Source organism: Euwallacea fornicatus, chromosome 8 (assembly GCF_040115645.1).
Source record: "Euwallacea fornicatus isolate EFF26 chromosome 8, ASM4011564v1, whole genome shotgun sequence".
NCBI classification, from domain to species: domain Eukaryota; kingdom Metazoa; phylum Arthropoda; class Insecta; order Coleoptera; family Curculionidae; genus Euwallacea; species Euwallacea fornicatus.
The window spans coordinates 2,331,217-2,351,615 of NC_089548.1; the positions used below are offsets into that span (position 1 = coordinate 2,331,217).

The following is a 20,399-nucleotide window of genomic DNA, read 5'->3' on the forward strand; positions in this document are numbered from 1 at the left end:
TTTATAGAAAAGTCAGATGTGCTTCCCTTAGCAATATCCCACAAGGAAGGGTTTTGGTTCGAATATCTGCGAATTTGTCAGAACCCCGGAACGGGGTCAGTTTGTTAATATTCCGAACAACTCTGAGCAACCAAAAAGTGAAATATTTTGGTGTCTCTGAGCGGCTAGAAATAGCTTCGATTTCAATAACTGAGCCACTGAGTGAGCGCCCGACAAGGAGCGGTTCAACCTGGATTGGAATTATTTCTGGAACATATATCTGCAACATTTCAGACTAACTTCCGTCAGAAATATTACTCGTAATTTTTAATATATTTAATTTGCCCGGCGGTATTTGTCACGGCGAGTTGAGTGCAAAACATTGCCGCACGGCGTGTGAAAAATTTAGTGCAACGCACGCTACGTTGATTCCCAAATCAATATGGTGCCAGCATTACTTAAAATCATTTAATTATTTTAATTTTATTTAATGTAGTGCTAAGCCGAGCAAACCTAAAAACTCAAACTCGTAAAGGAAATCGAGTGCTTATTCAGTGTTACTTGCCGGGAAGGAATCGCTTTCTTTCAAGGATCCACAGCCTCGTAACACATAACGATCAGAATTAGAATGTTTTATACGTTTGGTGCGGATTGTTTATTTTCTCTTTTATTTTGTGTTTTTTCAGGCACTGTCTTTCCTCGGCAATTGAGAGGAAGAATTTCCGGGATGTTTTATTTGATTTTTTTGACACTTTAATTCCGCTTTTTTCGTTTTCACTATGATTTTTCGCGCGTTCCCACCAATTTACTCGTTTAATGGATTTATTATCTTTCGTATCAGCACATTAACGCATGATTTTCGCAGTAAGGCGATTCACCTTTACTTATCTATTAGACAGATTAAAGTAATATTTCTCGTTAGCCGCAAGTAACCACTCGCTCATTCTTAGACACCCTTGTGAAACACTTAAAAATATTTCGTTCCGTGCTAATTTCGTCAATTTTTCAATTGTGATAAACAAGTAAGTTGAGCATTTAACTGAAAGATAACCGATCATTATCGGTCGCTACTTCAAGCTAACAACTACTAAGCACCTTCGCAGCTGACTTACACACAAAATGGGTAAGATAAGTAAAATTCATATTCATATATATTCAAACTCAAATTGCGAAAAACATATTTCAGAAGTCTCGTTACGTATCTCTGCAGTATTCGCTCTTATAGGAGTTGGGATATACTCAACTCCTAGTGATAAGGAACCCAACTTAGTGAATGGAGGAATTCAATATGCTAATTTAACAGGTTGCGATTGCGGATGGAGAAATTCTGTAAGTAGAAAAATATAATTCAATAACAGATTCATATCAGTGATATTCCGTAGAATCTTCAAATTGTGGGAGGGACGGAAACTGGAATCAACGAGTTCCCAGCAATGGCAGCTTTAATCAGCTTGGAGTCTGGTTTACTCTACTGCGGGGCTCATATCATTTCTGACAGATTCGTTTTAACAGCTGCTCATTGCGTATATGCAAAGGACCCCAAGACTTTAGGTATTTTAGTTGGGGATCACAATATAACTGCAGGTAAGGACTTTCTTGGAACAAGAATGAAATTTTAAGAAGATGCTGAGCCACTGCTTCATTTAGGCGAAGATACCCCATATTCAGCCCTCTACTACGTCTCTGATTACCTAATACATCCATCATACAACACCGCCACATACGTCAACGACATAGCCATTATAAAAACAGATTCTCAAATTATTTTCAGCAATTATGTAGGCCCTGTATGCCTGCCCTTCAGATATTACCTTGCAGATTTCGTTGCCCAAACCGGTACCATATTAGGTAGGCAAAACACCAATTTTGTTAAATTTTCTTATAAGTTATATTTAACGTTACAGGGTGGGGACAAATTGAATTTTCTGGACCAACATCGGATGTTCTGCTGGAAGCAAACTTACAGATCATTTCAAACGCTCAATGTCAATCAGCACAGACCAGTGAGGTAATTGTGGCCCAGGAAATATGCACTTATGCAGATGGTAGACGTGACAACTTAACTGTTTAATTTTAATTTAATATTTCATAAATAGGAAAAGATTCCTGCCAATCGGATTCAGGTGGGCCCGTTTTGTGGACTGATATAACTACCAATAGAATGCATTTAATAGGGATTATTTCACATGGAACGGGATGCGCTACGGATTTTCCAGGGATTAATACCAGGGTCACCTCGTTCTTAGATTGGATTGTCTCCAGCACAGGTATGGTAAAAAATTTGCCTTAAAGATAAAAAAATTGCTCATTGTTTTCAACAGGTGCTTCTTACTGCTATATGTAAGTGTTTGCCGACTTCTCTAGCGGGAATAGATTCATTAATTGTAATATTGTATTTTTTATTCATTCAGAAACAAATTCAGAAAGAACTCTGTATTGCTTATCCAGTAATTAATTCCGATTTTTTTCAACAATCCGGCAACATCGTGAAGCAGATGATCGACTCCTTGTGCCAGAGCTTGACGTTAGTTCGCAAAAGAGATTCAAAGTGCAGCGTTGTCATTTTAATGGTTAAATGAAAATGAAATTATTATGTTGGTCGGGGGTGATCTGGTGTACACGAATATGGTCGATTTTGGGAAAGAATTGCCGTAATTTGAGAGAGAAAGGTTTATATGGTCAGCGTGTTACAAGTAACTAAGCTAGCTAGTCATGCCCCGTGGCTATGGTAGCGGTTTGACGTGACATAAAATACTGAAAATACTTCTTTTATGGCTCTCTTTTAAGTCTCCGATCTCCCAATTCTAAGAAGATTCTGACATTCTTTCCAAATGTTCGTATGCTTAAAAGGACCCGCGATATGCCGTCTCCCCATTTCCATTTTTGGGGCAAACTCTAAACAATTTCCCAAATAATTAGGCAGCTAATAGAAACCCAGTGTAAACTAGTAAAAGCCAAATTTCTACCGTAATATCCAATTTATTGCATGTCGCGCTGCCTGGTTAAAGTCAGGCATAACGCTTTGTGACGTCACATCGCTGCGAGAGTGTTCCGGGCGTTCAGGAGAATTTGGATTTTTCTTTCGGTTTTTTCCCATGGAACGATTCGTTTGATTTGCAGTTGCAAAAACTAGTGATGCAAAAGTGGTTTAATTAAATTACGGTCGCAACGCCCTTTTCGTTGGAGCGCGCTTATGTTATCTTCTGCTACGTTACATTTCAGTAAATTAAAGTGTTCGTTGCAGGCAATTTTAGCCTGCTAGGTCGAAATATTCCTCTAATGTCAGTGGGAAAATTCTGAAAATTATACATTTTAATCTGCTCTCCACTGCATTCATTCAAAGAATTAGAGCAAAAGTGCCGCCCCATTAAGCAAATTGAAGATTTGGCGCATCATTGATGTAAATAAACTTTTAACCCCATCATAGGCAGATTTGGTATTCAGTGTTTCGCCCCTAAATTCCGGACTGGATGTCTTAATAAACAGGCCCTACCATTAATCTCACGTTACTCTTTGCAATTAAACGAAACTTCCAGATTTAATTTCGGTTAACAAATACCGAAACTTAATGCCGTTCGTCTGTTCTCATGTCAGTCGAGTTTAACTGTTGTGGTTTGGGGGGTTGGTGGAGTAATAAAAGCCCCAGAAACAATTTTCACGACGTGAAAGCCAAAGGGTCGACAACTTAACAACGCCGGGGCAGGTTTGGTTGCTTGTTAGGCGCTGAGTAAATACAATTAGTCAGAATAACGAGGTTTCCGGCAATTAAATGTCGGATTTTAAAACGCAGTGTTGCTGGGCTTGCTAATGGGACTTTCTCATGCTTTCCTGCCTAAAGTACCTGATAGATAATCTTTTGCAGTGAAAAGGAGCGCTTAGCATTGAAAACCTGGACTGTAAACGTTTTGGTCAATATTTGCTATAATAGGTATTGTCCCGTTAGAAGCAGGATTTGCGAGAGTTAAATCTATCCCTCCTTTCAATTATCTCGATTATAAAAGCTGCAAAACTTTCAACATAAAAGCAGTTGTTTATTAACTTGTGCTTGGTTTAATTTAAACGACATTTGCTTCTTTTAAGAAGTTTGAATTTAGGAAACTGGAGTTCCAACCCCAAAAGGGAGAGATCAAACGACTAAGAACAAGACCACAGGCGAGACCGAAAGCCAGAAAGGGGGAAAAAAGATATTTAAGGACGATTTAAAAAGAAAGAGAATCGGCCTGAATGTTCAAAAATGATTATTTTCAACTTGAAAAGTGTTGTTTTCAAATTGTGTGTACTTTAGCCTAAAGGTATTTCAATTCTTCGAAAGGTTTAGTTTAAGAAGTTGAGACGCGAACCCAAAGAGAGAACAATAAGGAGAGCCAGGGAGCGAGAGACAAAGAGAGGAGAAAAGAAACAAAATCGTCAATACGGAGTCTTCCCATTAAAAAACACTTCGATATTATCACTTTAGCACAAACCTTTTTTTCGAGCGACCCTGTATTCTAAGGAACAATTATTTCTAAATGCGTCGATAAAATAGTTCCACCACCCTTCCAAAAATGGGTCAAAAATCAAACTGGATTTCCAATATTCTAGCGTCGCATAAGTTGGTTCACCCTGTACATATATACAGAGTGTATACAAAATAACTTTACAGCCTTTGAATCTAATACAGTATTTTCGATAAAACAGCAAAATATTATAGAGAAAATTGTATTTTTTGTTTTCTTGCCTCATATTGGGAGAAAGAAGAAATGGAGTAAAGGTAGAGCGAACATTGTTAGATTGATCGGGATTAAAAAAAAATTTTCAAAGTTTCATTTCAAAATTATACTAACGATTTGTAAATTTTTTTACTGCACTTTGTACCATGGCTCATCAGTTTCTTTTCCCTCCTTTTTGAAAACATCTATGATTTTTATATGACACATGGAGTTGCGTCATTTCCCTAAAGCCCCTCATGATCGCAAAATCGGTATTTTTCAATTTTTCCAAATCTTTATTTCTATAGATATTGTGACAAAACCAAAACTATTCTGAGAACATCGTGACTGAGATGGTACATTTAACTTACAGGAATGACGATCATGGTGTTCGTTATTCCTGAAAGCAGGTTTACTACCCTGCTAACTCGTTCGCAATTCGAAGGCTTAAGTTTGAAATTTGAATTTCATTTGAGTTGCCTGACGACTGCGATATCAGGCACCATATGCGAGGGATGTAATAAATTCCATGAAACTCCCGAAAAGTTTCAGCTCAGTTTCGTTCGAAAAGCCTGGAATATACGAAAGCGCACTTTTATCATCGATATGCATAAAAATGTGTTAGTTAAGGTATCGATTTATCACAATCGAATTTCCGAACGCGTATTCTAGTTAGAATAAATGACGTCTATGAATCTGAAATTTTCATTTTCCCCGCTATATATCCTGCCGAATCGAAACGCGATTACCTTGCCGGATGTTGTGTACTTATTTATATAAAGTCTGAGAAATTCTTCTAAAAGTGTGTCCAAATACGCATCTTCGTGCTCTCCCATTGCCTCAAATCAGTGATTGATGACAGGCATCGCACAATGCCTCTTAGGTGATCACCAGAATTATTACCATTTATCACGCACGAATCGATTGAGAAGAAATCAATCTCTGAGTGGTAAATTATCAGAGACAAAAAGCTTTTATGTGCTTGAATGAAAGACAGGCTCTAAAGTGACTGTTCTCAGTTCAGCTAAGGAAAAGCTAGAAGCGGGAACTACAAGGGAACAGAATAGGCCTGAAAATAAGAATTATTCTGTAGACTGAGTAGGGACAAGTGTTCTTATATTTTAACAGCATTAACGCATTGATCAGGGAAAAACAAGAAATAAAAACCAGTAAAAGACTGCATTAACGTCACCAGAACTGCGTAAGCTTTTAAAGCAAAGCGGAAGAGGTATTTTATAATAGAATGTAAGAATCGAGAAAATGTGGGTATCTCGGAAACTGCAAGAAATATTTTTTCCACAATTTTTTTCCTGTCTCCAAGACAACTACGATAAAACTCAGACGGAAGGCAACGTTTCGAACAAAACACCTTTTCCAAAGCTCGATCGTATTTAAGACACGACGTTTCGATTTTGAAAATTCATCTCCAACTTAACTTTAAATACATTAATAAAAAAATTAAATTTTCTGATATGAACCGTTTGATTTTTTCCCATTTACAACTTACATATTTTCTTACATTTATATCATAATAAGAGTTGAAAAAACTCCTAATGCCTACTTATCTATCGAATTTGCTTACTTTAGAGCTCATACACTGAAAGTGTCACTTTTAGTGCATAAGCTCTAGAGCCTGTTTCGGCTTATCACAAAGTAACTTTCTTGCAAAATCTGAGAAAAACGACTACAAAAAAAGGATAAACTTTTTAGCATAACCTGGTAAAAGCTCCTACTGAAACACTCTGGGCAAATTTTCCGCACGAAGTGAATAGACTGCACGCCTAGGGACAAAAAGACGTTTCTAGAAGTTTAAAGTCTAATTTATGTAGCTAATTACCAAACGCCGGAAATTACTCAGAGATTTAACTTTATTGGAAAACTTTTCATATTAACATTTTAAACAATAAGTTCGGAAGCTTGAGGTGCAAAATTGGGGCGGATGTGCTTTTATGTGTGTGCTGGGGCTTTACTGAATTGAATTTTACTGCTCGTTTAAAGGAAAACGGAACTACCGTATTATAGCCTCTCTACCCTAATTTACAGCCAGGCATGATTTATTCTCTTGTTCCACAACTGTCTTGAAAGTAATCAAAAGCACACCAATGACATAGTGTTAAATTCGCAGATTGGACTGATTATGTGCACATGCGCGTGTTTTACACACTCATATCAGTATGAAAAGGTGCTTTTTCAAACGCTACAAGAAAGTAAAAATATTGCCATTTTGCGGAATGAAATATCCGAAGGAGGAACTTATAATGCTCTGGCAATCTTCGCTCAGGTACTTACGCAACTTTTAGCATAAATATTTTGGTGTTATTAACACAATTCGTTTTGGCAATAGTGACTGTAAATTGAGCCTTTTCATTTCTTGGTGCAGCTAAAAAAGCACCATCTTTCGTCGATGAATGGGATGGCCTTTGATAGTATGGATCACTTTTCTTTGATATAACCGTAAAAATGTCAGGGCCAATTCCCGACGTTTTGAAATTTCGTCGGCATTTTGTTACCTATATTTCCCGCCGACTGGAAAATATATATTTTATGCATAAAGGAACCTATTAGTATTCCCGACCGTTCCCATTTTCCCGACTATATCTATAGCAGAAGAATTTACATTTTACACGAATTTATTTCAACACTTGAAAAATCTGAACACATGACGTGCAATTTTATGAAATTTTTCTTACAAATTTGTGTTTTAAATCTTTCTTTGTTTTATGATAAAACTTCTCATTAAGATGTTGAAAGATCCTGCAAAGTTCCAATCAAACAGCAAAGTTAATTCACTTCAATTCGAGACTAGTTTTTGGCAATAAGGAAATTGACAAACGCGGTCCCTTAACGGCAGGATGATTTGCTTTAGCACTTCGATTTCCTAATGGAATTTCTCAGCTAAAGGAGGTGGGTACACAATTTATCTCCATTAGTTCAGACTTTGATGGGAACACTTTGCACCGCACTATAAACTATAGACTCATTGAGAAGCATCTTCTGCAACTTTACAATATCGCAAAGCTGTGTGCGACAAACAATAAAGACAAACGTTCGACTGCACATCTCGTTCTGGCTATACATTTCCCGTAAAAGGATCGAGAACTAGTGTGACAATGGACTTTTAGCCAGGAATCCGCAGATAATGCTTCAGAATATCTTTTAGGTTAATGGCGTGTTCGGGGAAGAAGTTTTTCGGGTGTGAATATTACGAATAAAGTGCTTGAATGTTGGAAAGTTCAAAGTTTTTAACTTTACCTGGAAGAGGAAGTTTGTATGCTAAATATGGCTCAAGAAAATATTGAGTCAGTTCGCGTGGACAAAAAAGTTTTGACAATGAGTTTGCAGACTCAAAACCGTCCAGTTTGAGCTCCAAAAGATAAAACCCGCTTGGGAGAATAAGCGAAGCTCAAAAGACGGTAGAAGGATGAAAGAGTCGATATCATAGATAGACTAGATCGTAGTGCTGGTTGAGCATACATATGTATACATTGGTGGAATGATTTGGTCGGAATCAATGTGAACTGAATTACAGTGTTCCAAAGAGCGACCGGGACAAGAGTGTTCAAACTTTAAAATATAAAAACAAACTTTATACAAATCTTGACTATAATTGTCATTTAAAGATCGCGAAAATTTATGAAAACTATTTTCTTCAATATATTGCGCCAAAGGGCGGAAGCCTTCAATTTTTACTAGTACGAACACAGTTATTCAAAAACAACTAAAATCATGGTTTTTAGAAGTCTTTGGAATAAGAAATCAAATGAAACTGTTCGGAATACTACAATTTTTTTAAGAATTCCAAAGATGTTCAAATTTTGTAAAATTGCAAATTCATACGCAGTCTGAAAAGGGTTCTAATTGGAAACCATGAAAAATGATGAAACTTAAAAGAACTGCACTATTCTATAATCCTACAAAAGACAAGAATTTTCAGATTTTAAGAGATAAAGCAAATTTTGAAGTGAGAGAGAAATGTGTGAAAAATTGTCAAACTTATTGCCAATGAATAATTCCATAGACCGACTAGGGATAGGAGTTTTGTAAAACTGAATTATTCAATAGACTGATGAGGGACGAGAATTATCGGATTTTAAGAAAAGGAAACAAATTTTAAGTCAGAGAATGTATTATTTGAAACTTGTAAAACATTACGAAACTTATGATATACGAATTATTATGTAAACTAACAGGGGACAAACATTTTTAGATTTTCCAGTTAAAAGCCGATTCCAACAAACACACTATATCTATTCATTTTGAACGTAGTCATTTGAAATAATTACATAAGTACTAAGTTTGAACCATGAGAGATGTTTAAATCGTAAGAAACATTTAAATCATGTGAACAATTTTATTTTTTATTTGATTGGAGAAGCAAGAGTTGGTAAATTTATAAGCTAATAATTAGGCTTAGTATGTAACTTGATTGGATTATTAATTAATTCCAGTCAATCCAAGCCTAGCCACAGCTTTAAGTTCTAACCCGATGACAATACTCTAATACATAGCTCATCATATTTAATACCTAAACCTTCTACCAATTAAGCTTAACTTAGCCCCACCCAATGAAACCGGTGATAAACTCCCTTTAGCTTGATCCGCCTTGAATATGGCCATTTGTCAAAAAAGGGGGTTTCGTTTGAAGTGCCCTCAAAAACCAGCCCTCACAATCGTCAAGTCCGGTTAGATTGGCCAAATAAAAAAAAAAAACATATATCAAATGTTTATATCTGAAGTATGTGTGGTCAACTGGTTCCCATACATGATGCATTAAGAATAAGCGACCCGGATAACTCCGGACGTCGCTAGAGTTAACGGTTTCCGGGGGTCGTTAAATCAGAATCTCATCTCCGGATACGCACCTTTTACGAAACACGTGTTCATGCGTCGTAGAGCGGAAAAATACATTCGGAAGAACTTCTGTCGGTTTTCATATTTTGCCATAAATTACCGTTGCTTTGGAAAAGGTTTAAATCCGATTTTGAAGGGTTTATTTTTAGATAAACCTCCAGCTTGAATAAATCGGACAAAACTCTCAGCGAAATATGCGAGTATGCTCGTATGAACTCAGATTACAAAGAGGAAAAATGAAAATTCAACAAAACACGCCCCGAAATTGTATTGTTCATCATATCGTCATTCTTTTGTATCAGCGCCAGATTTCCAGGCTGCCAACTTTATTTTGATAATGGCTGTGAATTGCTCTTTATTTCCTGAACGAACATTTACTCAGCTTAACCAGAAATAACATCTTTCACACACTTATCGCTTCATTTGTAACCTAAGAGATTGTCCGATGACTTTCAAGTTGTAGTTACAAAAATAAGCCTCCAAGTGAACGCCAGTAAATTGGGTCAAATTCTGGATTCGACCGAGGTATAAGCCATTAGGAATAAAAATGGGTGGATAAAGTTCTTCATTTTTGAAATCGGAATTTATGGCATCATAAATTGGAGGAATATGCTCCTCTCCTATAACCAAACAATGGCGTCCATTTCGTAAATTATCTGTCTTGTGTTTTCGAGCAAAACTGGCTGTCCCAGGTCATTTTGTTCTTTTGCCTTGCTTTTCGTGTAAGCGACCGGGGTCTAATTTCATAATGGACGAAAATTGCGATGCTCTGCGGCTTTTGTCTTATCGGTAAATGTTTGTATTTCTGCCGCAAGCACAAATACGTCTTCCTGCAGACCTCTGGAACCGATAAGTTTAAAATGCTTTATCTCTTTAGTATAGCGAGTTCCCAGCTTTAAATTCAAATTGATTTTACTACCTATCCAGGAAACCTATAATAGGCCCCAAAGGGAAAGAGCGGTATCCGGTTATTGGGTAATATATGAGCATAGGGAAAATCCATAATTCATTGAATTACCGGTATGCGCTGATGACAAAGTATTTCTTTTCGCACAAATCAGATTTGTAGCTTTTCGAGTCTCATTGCTCTCTTTGAAAAATCTAATAAATATCTGAAATATCTACGTCGGATCAAATATTCTATGAAATTAAGTACGAGGATAGTTCCCGAGGTACCAGAGGTAACATACAGATGGCGATTTTTTTTTGTTAAAAAATTGCCTATATTACAAAGACATAACCTCAAAAAGTTCATGGCTAAAATTGGAGGGCGCTGCGTTGATTTGTACTTGTTTTAGAGCCGTTTTTAATGAATGCTTTTAGAGATTTTCTAATCATGGAAAAAGTTTCTCATCAATACGTGATATAATGCTTTCATTTGAAAGTTTTAGTCCATCCAACATCAAAGCGAGGTTAGATTCTACTGTGGGGAAATCTAGTGATTCGTTAACAACTGTAAAATATCGGGTGTCACAGTTTAAACGCAGTGATTATCTGCCCAATGACACTCCAGACCTGACCACTCCAAATATTGCGGTGAAAATCTACAAAACCGTATTGGAAAACCATCGGCTAAAATTACGAGAGTTGTTAGATACGATAGATATTAAAAAAATACTGCACCATGGATGAAACATAAGCCCATCATTTCACATTTGATACGAAAGAACGCTCAAAAGAATGATCTCGAAGAGGAGAAGCGGCTCCAAACAAGGTGAAAACGAGTCCATCTGCAGGAAAGGCGATGGCGTTAGCGTCTTGGGATGCACATAAGATAATTTTTATTGACAATCTCCCTAAAGGAAAAACAATAAACTTGCATCATCATAATAGCCAAAATCAGTCAACTTGGTTTCGAACTTTATCCTCACCATCTTCGCCAGATTTAGCCCCCTCCGATTATTTTCCATTTCGAAACTTGAAAAAATTGCTCGGTGGAAAGAGCTTCACCAATAATGAAGAAGAAGGATCTGAGGCTGATGCCTATTTTGAAACATTCGAATTATCTTACTATAAGCAAGGTACAGAAGCCAGAGAACATCGCTGGGAAGAGAGTGTGCATATCAAAGGAGACTATGTTGAGAAAAAGTGTTATGTCGGGTACTTCCTGGACCATCCTGGCATTTGCGGCAAATTCCTCATACCATTCAAAATATTCACCATGATAAAGCTTGAAATTTACCATTAAAATGTAAAATACACCATAACGCGCTTGAGTGTTATTAAAATTTAAGATTTTTTTATTTCTTCTGACTGGATTAGCGGCCGCGACGTCTTTAAAACTGAACCGGAATGCGCTTAAAAAGTGCGGAAAATATACGTTCTATGTGATTCAGTCAGGAAAGCTTTCAAATTGTCAAAAAATATTTAGTTTTCTATCTCTGATGTTTTGAGGAATTTTTTTAGGCTTTCAGTTTTAAACTTACAATCAAATTCATTTTCTTAACATTTCCCAAGCCCTCTTAAGAACTCGTGATTTGTTGAAAAAATCGCAATTTTCAAAATTGAAATTGCACACAATTCGAAAATTTATCACCAACTTTAAAACACTTTTAATCCCAACAATATCCAAACTCTTAACAAGTACGAGTACGTTCGACTTCATTCAAACAAATTAAATAATGAAAAATTGCTGTAACCAAATAAAAATTTGAATATTAGAAAAAAAATGATAAGAATTGAAGATTAATGAAATGTTTTTAATTTTTTAGTTTCAACTGTGTGAATAAATATGTCTGTGAAGTTATTTTCCAAGGTAAGCAGCGAACTTTAAACTTCAAACATCTCTAGAAGGAACGTCTGTAAGACCTTGCACTACAATACCTTTTTTCGTATAATATGTAAGAAGACACAAATTTAGTCAGAAATAAATTTTACACGGGGCGGTAAAAAAGTTAATGCCTCTTTAAAGAGAGTTCACCTGGCGCTCACAGCATCCTCTACAACGTGCATCAAAAATGTAAACGGATTCTGATTTCTCGCCCTTAAAAACCCTCCGATGCGACATTTCGTTCAGATAGCATTACAAACGAAATAATTTTTTGTTGCCCTTTTTTAACGTCCATTTTCGAGGTTTAAATGGGTTTAATTGAGCTAAACTGGGTTAAATCGTCACGTTTTTGCCTCAGAAATCTGTGATAGACCTTGTAAAAATTAGAAACCTGTAGTTGGAGGCCTTGTATATTGGAGCAAAGCAGAACGGAGTTGAAAACTTGCCCTGAAACCTTCTAAGACACCTGGTATGCTATAAATATCTTGAGAAATGAGAGATAAATTCAACGACAAATGGAAATATTTCTCATTAATACCCCTGAACACCCCTTTACATTGCAGTGTCTCTGTAAGATCTTCAAATTGGGCTGACCTCTCACTCGTATCTCTCTTAAGAAAGATTTCCGGTAAAACCACGATTTATTTTATGTCTTCCGATCAAGAAATAAACTGCTCAACAGAAGTTATGGATGCGGTCAAATCTTAACAAATAACAAATAGCATGCTAGTAAATGAGTTTTTTGTATCACTCTTAAAGCAATAACGACTACTATCAATAAAATAATGAAGTTTATTATGAATTCGCATTTTTCCTGTAAATTTTATCAAAACATTGATATCGGATGTGGCGGATCACATTGCGCAGAGGTTGTTATAGATGCGGTTGAAAATGTAGGTATCGCACATTTATCGCTTCCTTCAAGATCGCCTGACCTTAACCCCATTGAACATGTGTTGGACATGTTGCGAAGGAGTTTTGAACAACATCGACCACGCCCTCAAACAATGCCACAGCTTCGAGAATTTCCACAGATATGAGAAAATTTGCCACAAGAGAAGATAAACTATCTCATTGAACATATGCTAAGACGATGTGGAGCAGTTACATACGATAGGGCGGCCGTACGACATGCGGTTTTTATGTTATTTTCGACTTTCAAAAATTCTGTTTTTCTTAAATAAACAAAAAAAATCATCAACAATAATTTCTCATTTATTTTTTGACAACGATTAAGAAAAAAAGGTCAATCCCGTTGCTGGCCCTAAGCAATGTCCAAAACATCCTAATATCCCTAATTTTTGGGGAGCAGTTTATTTCCCAAATTATAAACAGCAGTAAATTGTACCCGGGCGATGTCTTGGGAAATAAACCGTAACTCGGTTGGGAAACACATGTGGTGAAAATGCGATATACAGGACGTTACACGGGGCGCCCTGTTGAGATCTTTTATGCTTTCAACAGAGCGTTCGACTGTATCGAGCATAGGGCCCCCTTGGGAAAATCGCAGCATGGGGGCGGAGGCATAATTTTGGAGTGCTTAAATTAATTTCTCGTAAACTAGAAACTGGTGAGTATCTTCCTTTTGCTTAATGAAATTGGGGTACACAGGTAATTGCGAAATTGGGGCTTTGAGTGCGGGCGATCGTCCTGTTGCGGCGTTTTATGATCTCGGCAAAGCCTCCGACTGTATCTCCCTTTGAGGAGTTCTCGACGCGGTGCAATAGGCGTGATTTTGAAATAGTTAATCTTATTGCTCGATATGCATGGACAGTATACTGAGACAACTGGAAGAGTGCTGAGTGTCGTGCCCTTGCTTAATTATACTGGACGACCTCGGTAATCGCAGAGGGATAATTAGACTTAATCACCGCCCTACGTTTACAGTTGACTACGACGGTTTTTGAAAAAATACTTAAATTTCCTTAGCTCACGTTATTTTAATCATTGGCACTTAAAAATTGTTACCACAAGGGAAGAATCGCTTCAGCACTAAATAAACAAGTTTCTGACATGGCCCCATCCATTTAATCCTGCAGTCTACCTTTAACTGTCGGGTTACATAATTCAGGAAACGAATGTTGTCCTAGAACGGGAAACAGAGCACAATTCTCGTGAAACCGAAAGACATGGCACAGACAGATTGTTCAGACGTGCCAGGACGAAAATTAGGATGTTTCGGAATAGCGTGAGATTTAGTTTAATGGACTACAGCAGCTTTGTATCACGGACATAGATCATAATGCAAAGGAAATCTCTTTAGGGTTTGGTTAAGTGGGTCTCTTAATTTCTGCACGTTACCATTTCCAGGCTAAAAATTTCTGTTTTAGTCTAAAATTTATGCCTCAATAAAGCAAGAGGTGTAAAAAGTGTCCTCGCATTCTTAACAAATGCCCCCTTAGAATTCACGGGCAGGACTACGATTCCCATCATTTCGGATGTTTATAAGTTTCTGATAAGGAGCCAATAATGCCCCTTAAATTCGTGTTTTTCCTGATCTAAATCACTTGATAACAGAGCTAAATAAAAGTCCTGGCCACGAGTTTTTACAGAATCATCCCTTAATAGATTAATCCCGCTCCACCCTAATGAAAGATAATAAATGATCGAGTCTCCCTTGCGCTGTCATAAAATTGAATTTATTTTCATCAGCTTTTCAGACATTAATCTAAAAAATTCAAGGGCTAATATAAGGAAAATGGATGTATCCTAAATTACATATTATCACAAGTCTGACTAGATGAAAAAGTCATTGTTTTCAGTGAAAGAACACACGTAGGACCCTTATAGAGCACAATTAGTAAAAACGGTTCTCTTGGAACATTATTATTTGTAATTAGAGCGGATTTATCATCCTACAACCTCTTCGTAGAAGAGCTTACAATGACGATCTTCCCCTCAGCGCTGCAGGCGACAATATTACAATAGAAGATTTCTTCAAAATCTACAGAATTAGTACCAGTTAACCTTAAATAAAAAAAGTCACAACTCATTGTACCGTAAATACAGAGTCTGGTTACAAAAATACTTACAACTACTTTTTACAAACGGCATTTACATCTAATTGACAGTACTCATAAAAAATTATGTAACAGTATTAAGTACTACTTGTGCCTCATTAAAACGAGAACGTAAACACAAGTCACAGACCTGCAACTTTAGGGCCTAAATATCACAATTTAGATAGTGAGATCTTCCCAGTCTTCAGTTTGCCTTGGCGACAAGTTAATGATGATTTTGGTGATCCTGGACAACTGATCGTGGATCCTTGGTGCTAAAGGGTTCCGCTCCAAGTCTACTTTCTCCAACGATGGAGCCTCATTAAGGCACTCTATTTCTACATCTATTTTGCAAATGATCTGATTAGTAAATTTCGCAAAGCAAAGGGATCCGCTTTACCTATAATATGGTTGTCATTTGCCTTGAGAGACCTCAATTTGGGCATTTTGTAGGAACACTGGGGCACCGCAATAAAGCTGTTGTAGGAGATGTCCAGCCTTTCCAGATTGCCCATTTCTGCACACTCCTCCGGAAGCTTGGACATTTGGTTGTGTGACAGGTTCAAGTCTGGAAAAGTGATAATGTAGCAAAAATAATCGATTTCCATGAGGAGACTTACCAGTAATGAGATTAAACTTAACGGCGAATTTAGGTGGAATTTTGGTAATATCATTTTCGCTAAGATCACAAGTTTTCAGTTCTGTATGACGCATCAGATGGTAAACTGCATCGGGTACCTGCATTAATTGGCAGTTTGAGAGATCTGCAAAAGACGAGTGTGGATTTAGGGCTGGTTCGTGTGGAAGAAATGTGGTTATTTACTTTTTTTCGTATTTTTGCATATACCATTTGCCCTAAAATTCTCGAGACAATATTTTGCAACTCCATGTGGAAAATTAAAGTTAATGATTCTCGTAGATATTGCCAACACATAATCCTATGTGAGGATCAAAGTGAAAGGAAAATAAATAAGAGAGAGAGAGAGAGAGAGAGAACGTCGGCCATGAAAAGTTGACCGCATGTGTATTGTTATTAGTGAGTTAAAGGATAGATACAGGACTTCATGCAACAATTAGGTATATATATAATAGTAATTGTTCCACTTCTAGCCTTAAAACACCATCGTTGGACATGTTGAATGACTGCAAATTCTGCTTTCTCGCCCTTTTCAAAGTTGTTTAACAAAAGGTTAATAATGAATCGTTTTTCATTATTGACCTAGCAAGGTAACGAAGATGTTAGTCACAATGTTCGGTCACGGTTCTTCATTGCCATGGAAATGAATGTCAATTGAAACGTCACCGTTCATGTCATTATTCAAGACGTGCTGTCTATTTCGGATTTAATTTATGCTAAATGTTGATAAATTTATTAATATATTTAATGTTAGTTGTGGAAAAACAACGTCGTACCATTTGTCCCTACTAGCTTTAACGTACCAGTCTTGAGTGTGTTGAATTGTAGAGAAATACATTTTCTACCTTTGCTTCTAAAACAAGTTAGTGATGACACGTATATGGTTTATTATTTTCCTAGGAAGCTTATGAAGATGGATGCCATGCAAAACAAACATAACCCCATGGTTAATGTTAGGAGGTAAAGTATTGTATTTTTGTGTTGCAAGGGCAAACGTTGCTCTAGATTGGAAAACGCTCCTTGTAAAAAAAAAACTTTCTGAGAGCGAAAAATTGTTGTAGAAGAAGAAACGATTTTTGAAAGAGAAATGTTCCCTAAGAGAGAAACTTTTCCCTTAAATAAGGAAATGAGAGAATTTAGACACAAAAGTGCAAAAATGCCACAAAATTTTACTTAATATAAGAAAATTTAATACGATTCTGAATGGTTTTGGAACTTCGGACAGCCTGTATATCGAAAACATTGTTAGTACTTGGGACACCCTGTATACTGAAATTTGTTATTTTGCGCAAATTAAATAATTAATCTGTGTTAAAGTAATTTGGGTATTTAATCGAAGTTCAGTACGAAACTGCGCAGTTTGCATTCCTGCCTTAAATCTCCTTTTTCCAACGCAGTAAATTACGTCTTTTCCCGAAGATCTTCTGCCAGACAAGAAACGACTCTACAATAAACAAATCGAGCATAAATCTCCTCTGAGATACCCGCAAACATTTCCTTATAAAATTCTTTTCCTAAAACAAAAATCCTAGATTTTGCCTTTTACCCAGCTCCCTGACTGCTTCCAGGGGTCCAATTACTCACCCCCTCGTCCTCCGTCCCTAATCCAGCTCTGACCCTACTCATTTTGATTGAGTGGTGATACACCACGACATACTCTAAGGTGAAATGTGCGTGTGAAATGTAATGTTGAAAAATTAATGTACGAAGTCTTCATGCTTTCAAGTGGCAAGCAATTTCGCTAATTAGACCGCGTTACGTATTAATTCAAATGCAAATGGCGAACTTTGTAATGCAACTAAATTGGTTTTTTTTCGCTTCGAAATTGTTATATAATTGAATTTTGATGAAAATCTCCATCGGTGGTTTTCTAGGGTAACGTAATGTGTGCTTGCCTAATAAGAATGAATATGAAGAAGTAGGTATTGTAAAACGAAATGCGAAGTAAAAGCGAAATTTAGCTGGTCAGCACTGCCAGCAATTACAGAATTTTTTGCATGCACAGCATCACTAGGGGAAACAAGCATGAAACTGAAATCGAGATCAGTGAAGAAGAAACAATACACACGGCAGGTGGCGAATGATTGGTCTTCCTACGCCATTGTTCACTATAGCAAAGCACGACCAGCATTTCCTCTTTTATCATAAGCGAAAGCATTGAAAATTACCTAAATTTTCGGATTCCTGCGCATCGTCGCACCTATGAATCACTCGGGTAACCGCGTGCGCCATTTTACTCGTTTAAACTCAGTAGCGGAACGTGAAGCTTTTAGCCCGCGAACGAATAAGCTTAAGTCGGGTTTGTTAAGTTACTAAGCACCGCTAGTCCGAGATCGTAGGCGCGAGGGCTCGCTCGCGTGCGTATCTCGAGAACGCACGAATTTAATTTTAGAACTAGAACCGTGTTGATGCTGATATGCATAAACTGCTGATATTTGTTGTGGATTGGAGATAATAACAAAAAATGTGAAATTGATTATTTCGGATTTATTTGAAGCGAATAAAATTGATTTTGAGCTATTTCTTTATTGGCTCTTAATGGCCGAGTCTCGGCGTTCGGACTCTATTGTCGTCGCTCGATATGTTCTCTCCACTTTCATCGGGCAACTTTCTCTTTTTTTTATTGTTAATTTTTGATTCCGTTCCTCCCGGCTTCGATTGGTTTCTTTTAATTTTTTGGTTCGAAAATTCGCTGTGAATGCCGAACGTTTTAAATCTCAAGCAAACACGTCCATTTCATCGCGTTTTCCTTGAACCGTAATTCCTTCTCAGCCTCAACACATGTAATCTCATTCCTCAGTTTCAGTCGCAAAATAAAATCCGCAACTTTCCCAATAATCCACTGGCCGACTTTTTTAGACCTCTTTAAATTACCGAACCTTTTCAGCTTCTTCACGTGCTTCATTCACGGTGGATGCACACCAGAAATACAGAAAATTTCCAATTTCGCTTTAAAAAGATTTCCGTTAAGGCAGGCAAATAGGTACTGCTTGCACTTGTAACATGAATAGTTATTATGTTTCCACGGCAAAAACATCCGAAGCGCAATTAAGTAGCGCGGAAATGAAATAGAAAGCAACTGGGTTAATTACGGAATAAAATATTGTGTTATGGCTAAACAGGCTCGATTTAATTTTAATGCTGCTTAGGCACAAATTGTGTGTTATGACTCAAACAGCTCAAGGTAGGAAAAAGAACCATGTTTCCATTCTTATTGTGAATTTCTGCCTTAAATGGTACTGAAAGGTCAGTCAATGAGCCCGTGTAGAAACGCGCATATTTTCAAATAAAAACCAGGAAGTGGGAACATACATCTTTCGATAGATGTAATTGCTTCCTAATTCATGTGCGGATTTTTGCCTTAATGGGTGAACGTTGCGTCAGTGCTGCACACCACTTGGAACCAACGAGAGCTAGTCCGCAAGAAAAAATATCAATCTGCTGTGGCCCCGGTAAAATCAGATCAGATACGGGAATGCATTACAGGAAGAGGAAGAGACTGTGGGACCCATGAAGCAAACAGAAACCAACCGGTAGCCTCATATTTCCTATGAAGGCTCAAAAAAATTTCAAATTGCCCTCGTTAGCTCAAAGACTGACTTCACATCAAACTTATACGAAAAACTCCAGTTTACTTCTTTGAAGCTACATACCTAGTTCCTGGTTTTCTTGAGCTTCCTCGCATCTTCCCACCACTCTAATGACCGCCCTTCCGGCCAACCTGGTGCTGATCATCATGGCGACCATCCTGGGGTCCGGCTGCTCAGCATCAGCTTCGTTAGCTGTGGCCACTTGACCGTCGAATTGCGCAGGTGGACGCATCTAAACGAATATGGTTATCAGCGACATTTGCAGGGAAGCAGTGCATCGTCAGGTATTGACTCGCTGAACAAAGGGCAATCAACTTTTATCTCGGAAATAATTTATGATTTTCATTATAGAGATTCTAATGTGACATTAAGCACTCGTATTTTGAGATAAGAGCGGGACACGCATAAAGATTTGTTTTGATTTTTGTTTGTTTACATTTTACGCACCTAAAATCCATCACAAATTAAGGAAATAATAATAAACCAAAACGCACCTTGACTGGTTCTCCAAACGGCAAATTAATCCTCAACTCCCAATCAAACACACTTCCGATCACTTCTCGAACGAGAAAACAAGTAACTTCGTGTTCTATTGTCTATCTGAAGCCGAGACAAAACTAAGTAAAGTCACCGCTGATTTGACTTTCGGGTGCGCGACGCTCGAATGTTTGGCCGCAGGCACCGCGACGCCGTTTTATAAGCGACGGCTTTTGTTTTGGGGTGCTGACCGAGACGAGCAGATGCTGCGTAGATCGTTTCTGCGCTCGGCTTTTGTTTATTGTTTAGTACACAGTCGGTTGTTTATGTGCGCTGATTGCTGCTTTGTGTGCATCAGCTATCTTACTAGGGAAAAAATTGGTCTTCCTTTGAAACTGGGTTTGAGCA

At 37.4% G+C, this 20,399-nt stretch overlaps 2 protein-coding genes across 4 annotated transcripts; one reads left to right on the forward strand and one right to left on the reverse strand.

Moving 5' to 3' along the window:
* Window positions 1–904: 904 nt before the first annotated feature.
* Window positions 905–2,422, forward strand: LOC136340607 (venom serine protease-like). Its single transcript, XM_066284823.1, has 7 exons — window positions 905–1,102; window positions 1,166–1,308; window positions 1,362–1,563; window positions 1,627–1,827; window positions 1,884–2,024; window positions 2,076–2,246; window positions 2,301–2,422. The coding sequence occupies exons 1-7, from the start codon at window positions 1,099–1,101 to the stop codon at window positions 2,321–2,323; spliced, it is 885 nt and encodes a 294-aa protein (XP_066140920.1). The 5' UTR covers window positions 905–1,098; the 3' UTR covers window positions 2,324–2,422.
* A 12,483-nt stretch (window positions 2,423–14,905) lies between these two features.
* On the reverse strand, window positions 14,906–20,193 carry Sclp (leucine rich repeat containing protein 20 sclp). 3 transcript variants are annotated; one of them, XM_066284830.1, is made up of 5 exons: window positions 20,009–20,193; window positions 19,578–19,746; window positions 15,908–16,051; window positions 15,688–15,855; window positions 14,906–15,631 (listed from the first exon to the last, which is right to left on the reverse strand). In XM_066284830.1, exons 2-5 carry the CDS (start codon window positions 19,744–19,746, stop codon window positions 15,468–15,470), a joined length of 645 nt encoding a protein of 214 aa, XP_066140927.1. In that variant the 5' UTR covers window positions 20,009–20,193; the 3' UTR covers window positions 14,906–15,467. The 3 variants fall into 3 exon arrangements, with proteins under 3 accessions (XP_066140927.1, XP_066140928.1, XP_066140929.1); XM_066284831.1 differs by having other exon boundaries at window positions 19,578–19,809; XM_066284832.1 differs by lacking the exons at window positions 19,578–19,746; window positions 20,009–20,193 and adding an exon at window positions 18,093–18,245.
* Between the last annotated feature and the right edge of the window lie 206 nt (window positions 20,194–20,399).